The sequence below is a fragment of the Papaver somniferum genome, chromosome 4 (genome assembly GCF_003573695.1).
Source record: "Papaver somniferum cultivar HN1 chromosome 4, ASM357369v1, whole genome shotgun sequence".
In the NCBI taxonomy this organism is placed as follows: Eukaryota; Viridiplantae; Streptophyta; class Magnoliopsida; order Ranunculales; family Papaveraceae; genus Papaver; species Papaver somniferum.
The window spans coordinates 39,622,423-39,633,291 of record NC_039361.1 but is presented as its reverse complement, the minus strand read 5'-3'; the positions used below and the strand labels follow the sequence as shown (position 1 = coordinate 39,633,291).

The 10,869-nt window shown below is 37.7% G+C and overlaps 1 protein-coding gene across 1 annotated transcript; it reads left to right on the top strand.

The window, feature by feature from the left end:
- Positions 1–8,526: 8,526 nt before the first annotated feature.
- On the top strand, positions 8,527–10,633 carry LOC113272385 (3-phosphoshikimate 1-carboxyvinyltransferase 2-like). The gene is made up of 6 exons (XM_026522228.1): positions 8,527–8,627; positions 8,730–8,903; positions 9,635–9,752; positions 9,873–10,083; positions 10,239–10,300; positions 10,399–10,633. The coding sequence occupies exons 1-6, from the start codon at positions 8,527–8,529 to the stop codon at positions 10,615–10,617; spliced, it is 885 nt and encodes a 294-aa protein (XP_026378013.1). The 3' UTR covers positions 10,618–10,633.
- Positions 10,634–10,869: the final 236 nt, after the last annotated feature.

Below are 10,869 nucleotides of genomic sequence, written 5' to 3'. Positions count from 1 at the left end.
CTTCTCCCCCTGTGTGGTCCTTTATTTTTCATTCCGTGCGCAATCGCTGTTGAGGTCGTAAGAGTGGGAAAGTACTGTAGTGCTAATAGTGCTTGCAACGGGCAGTTTTATCCTGGATACGAACTTGACCACAGGGTATAGGCATCACCCATTCTTGAGGCATAACAGTGTAATGAATAATAATGATTCTTCTGCTTATGTTTGTGAGTCTTTGAACGTTTGGCATGGTAGACTTGGACATGTAAATTATAAGTCAATGCTTAAACTAGCCAATGTGGGTTGCATACCCAAATTTAGTTTGGAAAAGGAACACAAATGTGAAATATGCGTAGAATCAAAGTACGCTAGAAAACCTTTTAGCAAAAATGTTCATAGAAATTCTAAACCCTTAGAATTAATCCACTCAGACCTGGTTGACATGAAATCAGTTCAAACTAGAGGTGGCAAGAAATGGTTTGTTACTTTTATAGACGATTGTACTAGGTACTGTCATATATATTTGCTTAGAGGTAAGGATGATGCCTTAGAATCTTTTAAGAGGTATAAACTAGAAGTTGAAAACCAATTGAATACTACCATTAAAACCATTAGGTCTGACCGTGGTGGCGAGTACATAACTCCTATAGGAGATTTCTGTGTAGAACATGGTATAATACACGAGGTTACCCCTCCTTATTCACATCAGTCGAATGGAGTAGCTGAACGTAAGAACCGCACCCTTAAGGAGATGATGAATGCCATGTTAATTAGTTCAGGATTACCTTCGAACTTGTAGGGGGAAGCTGTCCTCTCAGCCTGCTACATCCTGAACAGAGTACCTTTTAAAGGATCAGATAAAACTCCATACGAATTGTGGAAAGGTAGACAACCTTCTTTAGCATACTTTAAATTGTGTGGGTGTTTGGCTAAGGTTCATATCCCTAAACCTAAAGCAACCAAGATAGGATCCAAAACTGTTGACTGTGTCTTCATAGGGTATCCTGAGCATACACCTACATATAGATTTATGGTTGTGAATTCTGATGTTTCTGAAATTGGTGTAAATACTATTATGGAGTCCAGGGATGCTTTGTTTTTTGAAAATGTTTTTCCTTTAAAATCTGACTCTCGTAAGAGAGGTGTTGATCCCCTAGATGTTCCTTCAACCAGTCAGACTTTACCTTTAGAGGAAAATGAAGTAGAATTTGATCTTAGGAGGAGTAAAAGGGATAGAACCAAAACCTATTTTGGACCTGACTTCATAACTCTAGCAGAGTCTGATCCTCAAACTTATAGAGAAGCCATGACTTCTTCTGAAGCTCCGTGGTGGAAAGAGTCTTCTATTAGTGAAATGGAATCCATCAAAGAAAATGATACATGGGAGATAGTAGATTTACCTCCAAAGTGTAAGGCCATAGGATGTAAATGGATCTTCAGGAGGAAACGTAACATAGATGGAACTATTCAAAAATACAAGGCTAGGTTAGTAGTCAAAGGCTACAAACAAAAGGAAGGTGTAGATTTCTTTGATACTTACCCACCCGTTACGAGAATTACTTCCATTAGGATGTTAATTGCTATAGCCGCGGTTCATAACCTAGAAATACATCAAATGGATGTAAAGACAGCTTTTTTACATGGTGAATTAGATGAAGAAATTTACATGGAACAACCTGAAGGCTTTGTAGTGAAAGGTTGTGAAAACAAAGTTTGTAAACTGAAAAAATATTTGTATGGATTGAAACAAGCACCTAAACAATGGCATGAAAAATTTGATCATGTAATGTTTTCTAGTGGTTTTAGAATCAATGAATCTGACAAGTGTGTATATACTAAGCTTGTAAATGATGCATGTGTGATTGTATGCTTGTATGTTGATGATATGCTTATACTTGGTACAAACATGGATGTAATTAATTCCACTAAGAACATGATGAATGAGAACTTTGACATGAAAGACTTAGGCCCTGTAGATGTAATCTTAGGGATGAAAATTAGGAGAAATTCTAACGGTTATAGTCTTAGTCAATCTCACTATGTTGAGTCTGTGCTTAGAAAATTCAATCATTTTGATTGTAAACCTGCTTATACTCCGTATGATCCTTGTTGTAAACTCAAAAAGAACAGAGGTAATGGAGTATCACAACTTGAATACTCACGAGTTATAGGAAGTCTGATGTATTTGATGAACTGTACTAGGCCATACATTGCTTATGCTGTGAGTAGGTTAAGTAGGTATACTTGTAATCCAGGGCAGGAACACTGGGATGCACTTTTTAGAGTGTTGAGGTATTTGAAATACACGTTGACCTTTTGTTTGAATTATGAAAGGTATCCTGCCGTCCTTGAGGGATTTTGTGATGCAAACTGGATATCAGACTCAGAGGAGTCTAAGTCTACGAGTGGATATGTTTTCACTCTAGCATGTGGGGCTGTTTCTTGGAAGAGTTCCAAACAGACCTGCATAGCTCGATCCACTATGGAATCTGAGTTTATTGCGCTAGATAAAGCAGGAGAGGAAGCCGCTTGGCTAAGATGCTTTCTAGAAGACATTCCTCTCTGGCATAGGCCTGTGCCGGCTATATCTATACATTGTGATAATCAAGCTGCCATAGCTAAAGCTAAAAACAGCTACTATAATGGGAAGTCTATACATATAAAGAGAAGAAGCGATACCCTAAAACAACTAATCTCAAAAGGAATTATTTCCATTGATTAGGTTAAGTCCAAGGAGAATATCGCGGACCCTTTGACGAAAGGTTTGTCCAAGGAGATAGTTAGTAATGCATCTAAGGGGATGGGGCTTAGGCTCATTAAATAAACTTGCCATGAAGAATACTCAACCTTGCTGACTGGAGACCTCAAGATCAAGGTTTCGAATGAGAAACTAATTTGTGGCGGGTCAAGATAAACACTATCAGAGAATTCATTCTCCGCCCCTTCCCTATGGTGTAGACGTGATAGTGTGACTGCATGTGAGGATGACTTTCTATTAAGTCTTAATGAGTTCTATAGTTTCAATTTTAGATTGAAGTGGGGTGTAGCAGTAAACACTCTTGATAGAACTCACCTATCTGAATGTGGAAGTGGGTCGCTTCCTATGAGAAAAGAGCTGATTCTCTAGAGCATTCTGAGAAACGGGATTTGTCCAGGGCCAAAAAGGACACAACGGCACGAACTCGACAGCACCTATAGAGATATCACGCGTGGTTATTATCGCGGATTATACCAAACGATGGTAGTTCAAGACATCACGTTCACTGTCCATCAAGTAGTTCCGGCAATTTCTCACTAAGCAAAGGTTCAAGACCTCATGGACACCTCTTGCCTAAGTGGTATTTCTCGCTTTCCGTTTTCTGATTTTCATCGGTATTTCATTCATGTGGAGGATTGTTAGAGAAAATGAATTTATACAATAGTTTGGTTTTTTGGTCTTGGTGGGATTGGAACTTAGGATCTATTGGTCACTAAGGACACTAGCTCATTTTCACTATTTGTGAATGAACCTTTAGTCCCACATAGGAAAAATTAAAGATGATACCTCTCCATAAGTATTGAATTTTTTGATATTAGAGTGGCCCTTGGGTCATTAGCACTTTTGTGCGAGGGAGAGGACTTAGGCAATGGGCTAGTTGGTGCAATCGCACATTTTCACACACGCGCGGTGCTTCGCACCGAAGCACGCACGCCGCCGCCGTCCGTCCGTGCGTGCGGGCGGGCGGGAGGACGGGCGGGCCGGGCTCGGGTGTGGGTGTGGGTGTGGGTGTGGGTGTGGGTCAAGACTTATATTGTTTTGGCAAAATTTCGTTTGAATTATCGAATTAATATTTGAAACAAAATAATTCTTTGGGCAACATTATGTTTATGCATGAACATTAATTTGCATGAACGTTTTATATCAAACTTAAATTTGCATGAACGTTTTTATATCAAACTTAAATTTGCATGAACGTTTTATATCAAACATAATGACGCATGAACGTTTCAAATCGATATTAAGTGATGCATGAACGTTTAAAACCGTTGGAAAAAAATCTGAATTAATTGAAATTGTTTTAATGCGCGTTTAAATTCAACATCCTCTTCGACGGTATACCTAGCCATTCTTCGTGTGTTGTAGTTGCAGGATAAAATGGACGAGAAGTAACAATATTCCGGGAGAAGATGTAACTAGATGGATTAGAATATCTTATGTTTTGCACTATAATTTTTCCTGACGAAGAAGTGATTTTATATAGGACCTTCTGTAACAGTCCTTTCATGTAGCGATGATGTGTAAGGCTTATCTTATATTGCAAGTGGGTTGAGAAACACGATAAAAACCACCCACATGTCAGACACTTTAAATCTTTGCCCTTAATTTATCTTCCACAATTAACCTTGTCTGAATAAGTAATTCAGGATAAAATAATAGGAAGATTTTAAATGATGACTGTTTTGTTTATCCCAAAACATATTTTTTTGGATACAACGTCTAGTAAGAATTAAATCGCTTTGAAACACAATATAATTTACTTCATTAATCTGTCTTTAGTACACGTACGGCGAAACGATCGAAAAGTTCAACGATAATAAATGCCCAAGAAGTCTTTAAACCGGTAGGTGTCCCTAGCGGCCGAGTGGTCTCTCGGGAGGGTCTACAAGAGGTATACCCACAAAACCAATAAGAACGGTGATGTTACATTACCCCATGCGCCTTGCTAGCGACAACGGGTTGAAGTCATCCACGGCGTCCAAAACTCAAATTTAATATCATTTTCTTTTCGGAACCGTATTTTCGTCATCCATCCCTACATGCAGAGAACGATAAAACCATTAATTACGTCCTCAAAAATAATGTTTACAAATACGGAACGAAAGCAAAATATACTTACGATATTATTTGGAATATAACTAGATGTGAGCTTTCTGAGCAGATTGGCTTGGATGATAGCATACATCCTAACGTGCCTTAGTATTTTTTTAACCTGATGTCTTACATCATGTCTTGTTCTTTTCTTAGGATTCATAAAGTTTGTAACAAAATGGTTATGTACCGATGGCCAAAAGTTATCTTCATCTGTTTCAACTCCTTCTACAACTAGATTTGACCTTACTGCGATCCATGACGCTATAAATGCTTTTTGCTCCTCCGGGGTTGATGTATGATCCATATTGCAGAATACAAATAAAAGATTAAAAGTAGAGATTAAATAAGATGTTAAGACTTGTGGTGTGTAATTATCTTTACAAAGGACTCCTTTTATAGGATATTAAGGGATGAGTCCTCCCTTCGACACAGTCTAAAATAATGCGTGTTAACCAAACAATATATTTTGTTATAGGCACAGGTTTCTAAATTTCTGACAGGATGTGATAATACAAGATGGTAGGGGGTGTCGGTGATAGGTCTATCCCCATCATTCAAGGGGTGTTTAAAACAGTAAAGGGTGTTTATGAACAGTAAGGGGTGGGTTTAAAAAGGTGTTCCAACCAATTCGTAAGTTGGAACCTATAAATGGCAGGGTTACCCCAAGGTATTTCACACTTCAAATTTAGTCCTTTCCTCTAGCCCCTTAGATCATAAGATAGAATGTCTGAATTTGATTCCTACGAAAGTGAGTTAGGTTTTTGAATTATTAGCTACGATGTACTAAGATGTTTATAATAAAACTGGTCATTATAATAGTTGTTTGTTACATCATTGCAAGAACGAGAAAAAAACAATACGTAAGACCACAGTTAATCTCATAAATATCTTTTAACCAAACTAAAACGGACAATAAAACATAAAAACCCAATGGGTCATCCCACTTCAGCTTTATTAATGTGTAGCATATCGAGATCTATTATGGTGCGCCCATATACAACCTCCTCGGATTGTACTCGTCGAAGGCGTCATTCATAAGGAGGTAGCATTCGTAAAATTTGAAGGGGCGACTGTTTTTTCAAGGAAATATGCTTTGGTCATTATTTCCTGCATGAAGTTAACAAATAATGAAACGATATAGTTTGTTTGTTAAAAACCATTATTTTATAAGTATAATTACTTACAACATCCATTTCCGCTGTAATGAGTGCTGGTGGAATGTATATAATTAGTCTCCCTTGGAGGCTCACATACAATTTTACGTCTCTTTGTATACTCCTAACCCTGATTCTAATGGCTTGCTTCGATCTACGATTTGGATTCGAAAATCTTTCTTCAAACTTTCTATGGACCTGATGCCATATGTTTCGGGCGGGTCTATCAACTCCTTCCACATACGGAGCTGTCAATACACCAGCCCATGCAGCGACAATTGCAACATCCTCCTCAACGGTGAATTCAACATCCATTTGGAAAACTTATTGTAAAATAAAATAAGAAACTAATAAATAAGATGTTTAAGATTTTGTGTTCCATTTTGGTTCATGGCAGTTTATTTATAGGCAAAAAAAGAGATGTGTTGTCCTACGAGTCACTCATCACAGGCGTCCAATCTCATTCAACGTTAGTGTCATCGACCTGTCTTTCGCAATAGGAACTCTTTGTCCATATGAAATTAAATTATTATTTATAATAGGTGGACCACACTTTATCACTAGCATGAATCCAAGTGACCACTGATTCGAATACATGCTAGAGGACCAACAAAAACCAGAAATACAGAAATATTATAAAAAGATGTCATTGTCGCCTGACACGCGATTACACCTAGCCCGTGTAACAAACCTTTAAACCTTTAGGTGACCCTACTAGACGAGTTTAGTCTCGTGAGGGTTTACAGAGAGGTTTACCCACAAAACCTGTAGAGTTTGTGTTGTTGTCTTAAGCTTCGGCTCCATCTTCTGGATTTCCCTGAAACGGAGGAGGAAAGAACTCAGGATCATAGTCCCTACCAATTGCGTCTTAAGAATTTCGAAAACCGCTCCATATAAAGACAATTTAATCATTCATCAACAATCATGAATTAATGAATCAAGCAATCAATTTTTGTTTCACCTAAAAGAACCCAAATAGTCAAAACCTTAAGTTAACATTCCATTTTTTTTCAAATCAATTCAAAAATTACCCTACTGCTCCATAACAACATAATCAAGTTTTTACATAGGAGAGGATCCTTTATAACTAAATTTAAAAACCCAAAATCAACAAAATTAATGAAAATTAAAATTTCATACCTTGTGTTGATTTGTTGATGAAATCTCCCAAAAATACCACCAATAGATTCCCCACCACTTCTAGAACAAACCCTTGAAAGATTTTAGGCTAGAAAACACTAAATCATCTTGAATCAACTCATGGGAAGTGAGGTTCTACGGGTTTAGATTGAAGAATAAGAGAGAAAGAAAGAAAAGAGAAGAAGGAGTGTGGCATCTGTAAGATTTAGGATTCACCTGGCCACGCACTTTGAAACCGCGGATTGACCGGTCAACAAGGTCAATACGCTGTTAGGAACAGCGCATTTGAGTTTTCCAATGATACGCAGTTAGAAAATGTGTGATGCACGGGTTCAAAACGCGTATCTACTAGGAATCTCGAATCTCCATTGCGCTCGGGTGTTGTATTTTGGTGACGTGGATCTAAGAATAAGTTTGAATCTTGGACCACGATTAGACCCAGCCTTAGGCGAAAAGTTGGTTGTGAAATTGAAACGAATGAGAGGTGTCGTTGTTCCACTTCCAACAACTTTGTTGCTATCATAGGCCCCCCAGTCCATATAAGGGCTGCTTATCTTATGGGTCCACCCTAAAACCTTATTCATTCCACTAACCCTTGCTTAATACGTGGGCAAGGAAGTGAACCCTTTCGGGTTTTGCTTCTAATTCCCGGTTAAGGATTTGGTTAAATCATTGTGTCCAGTCTTCTTATTCATTATTAGGCGCGCTCAAACACTAGGCTCATATTGTGTAGAATGATAAAAATTCTATACATATTTTGGCATGACTTTTACATTTTACTCCCTTTGAATACTAACATTCTAGAGGGCGTTTGGGTATATTTCGAGAAAAGAAAAATCAACTTCCAGAAGCAAAAATGTCAGGAATAAGTTGGAAACAGAATTTCAAATGATTTCCAAAAGAAAAAAGTCTATTTCCAGTGAAACTAGCGAGTTTAGATACCAGAAGCAGAAGTCAGAAGCAAAACTGTTTTGCTTCACAGAAAGCAGACTTTTTTGTTTCTAGAAGTCGTTCTAGAACATTATCGCCAAACTGATTTCTGACTTTTCGAACTTGAAAAGCAACTTCTGAGTGTACATCCAAACATTGAACTTCTGAATTGTGGTATTGAATTTTTGCTTCTGATATCCAAACTTCCTCCGGTACAGTACTTGGTAAATTTTGGTTCCGGTTATGGATTCAAGGTAAATGGGTACCTGTTACCAAGATTTTGGGGGTAGGTGAGATACTAGACAGCCAGACAAAAATGACTGCTATTGAGTTTAACGTGCGCCCTCTCCTCCTCTTTTAAAATCGAGTTATTGGTATTTGGTAGGTAAACTAAAGCTACTTCTTTATTCCGTAGAAGAAAAAGATAACCAAAACTAATACCATCTTCTTCTCCATCATCATCAAATTTAGGAAATGGCGCAGGCGCAAGTTAGCAACATCGGTAAGGGTTTACAAGGGTCTTGTAGTAAAGATCTTTCTAAAACCCAGAAACCTAGTACCATATGTTCAGTTTGGTTAGGATCAGAATTAAATAAATTGGGTAGTTTTGGTAAGTTGAAGTATTAAAGAAATGTGTTTGATTCGATGAATTGAGTGAAGGTTTCATCACCATTTAGGGTATTTGTTGTTGCTGCTGCTACTAAAGAGAAATTATCTTCTTTATCAGAGATTCTATTACAACCAATTAATGAAATCTATGGCGTTGTTAAACTCCCTGGTTCTAAATCTTTGTCTAATCGGATCCTTCTATTAGCACCTCTATCTGGGGTAAATAGATTTACTACGTTACTGTTATTTAATTCTGTGTGCAATTTTGATTTGTTTGGACTTGAATTCATAATTGTATTGATGAATTTGTTGTGTCTTGGATCTGACAGATGATATAGGTGTGAATTTGGTACTTGATCTGGGTTTAGGATTGTGAATTTTGTTTAGTTTGGTAAGAGTAGATCAATGTTTTGGTTATGAAAGTGCTCGTTTTAATCTAATAGTGTAAGTTAATCTTGTGGATTACCAGTTTTGGTTTGAGCAATTCAAATTATGTAGAGACTGTTTTGTTTGATATCTTTGGTACGTCTAGAAAAGAATTTGATGGGAAATGAAGCAATGTTGCGTGTGCTTCTTTATGCTATTTTTCGAGTAATGGGAATTCTAAGGACAGGTTATGTAACTAGTAATTGCTTCCACTGTGGGTGAAGGTGTAAGTTTTGACCTAATTTTAACCGACACGCAGTGAAGTGGAGTTATGTTTGAAATTGTTACTTCTTGCTAAGGGACACTTTTTTGTGACTGACATGAATCACTTTTAGTCAGCAGAAGAGGGCCTCCTACGTCAGCCAATGAATAAGAAAAAGTAGTCGACTTAGATTGTGGCCCTATGGACAGACCAAAGTTTTTCCAATAAGAACTCACAACCCTGTGTTTAGATTTCTATCAAAAAAAAAAAAAACTATTATGTAGACAACACCAGAACCCTTTTTGCCGAAACTGATAAAATGCAATAAACAAAATGTCTCAACAGGTCTCCAAGAAAGGCTTATGTAGAAGGGGATGCATCGAGTGCCAGTTACTTCCTTGCAGGTGCGGAAATCACTGGTGGGACCGTCACCGTTGAAGGCTGTGGAACAAGCAGTTTGCAGGTTTCATTTCTACTTCATATGTGATTTTTGTATCTGGTTTAGAAACCCTGATTCTTCTATCCAATTTTTTTTAAATCACCTCTTCTCACTATACCCTTTCTTCATCTCTTTCCTTCTCAGGGTGATGTAAGATTTGCCGAGGTTCTTGAGAAAATGGGAGCTAAAGTTACTTGGACAGAAAACAGTGTTACTGACACAGGACCACCCAGAGATCCTTTTGGAAAGAAACACTTGTGCCCAGTTGATGTCAATATGAACAAAATGCCGGATGTTGCCATGACTCTTGTTGTGGTTGCACTTTTTGTTGATGACCCAACAACCGTAAGAGATGGTAAGACTTACGTTATGTTAATTCAGATGGCCTAGGGAAATTTCTTGAAAAGTAGAAACTAACCTTACTTGGATGTTTTTGAATTAAGTAACACTCAATTGAAGGAGATTAAAAAAAATTTCACAATCTTATGATTGTCGTCCCTTCTCTGTCAGTGGCCAGCTGGAGAGTAAAGGAGACCGAAAGAATGATTGTTATCTGCACTGAATTAAGGAAGGTTGGTTTTCTTTCACTGACCCTACTATATTAATGTTTTCTTCCGATTAGTTGATCACATTTATGAAATATATTCTACATTCCTGTTGTGATTTCCAGCTTGGCGCAACAGTGGAGGAAGGACCTGATTACTGTGTGATCATACCATCAGAGAAATTGAATGTTACAGCAATTGACACTTATGATGATCACAGAATGTCCATGGCATTCTCTCTAGCTGCCTGTTCTGATGTTCCTGACACCATTAAAGATCCAGGTTGTATCCGGAAAACTTTCCCCGACTACTTTGAAGTTCTTAAAAAGTTTACAAAGCATTAATCAGGGAAGGTCCTGAGTGAGAGAGAGAAGAAGAGTATAAAATGTTTGTCATTTAGGTAAAACACACGAGTGCTAAGAGCCATCTGCTGCTGGCGTTCGTTTACGTGCAATATAAACAACAATTGTTACACAACCTTGTTGTATTCTGATAATGGCTTTTAAGTTTTTTTTTTTTTTTTTGGTTTTGAAACAATCCGCGGGATTAAGGAGACCCCAACCAAACCAAAAGGAAAAGAAAAAAAAAACAAAACC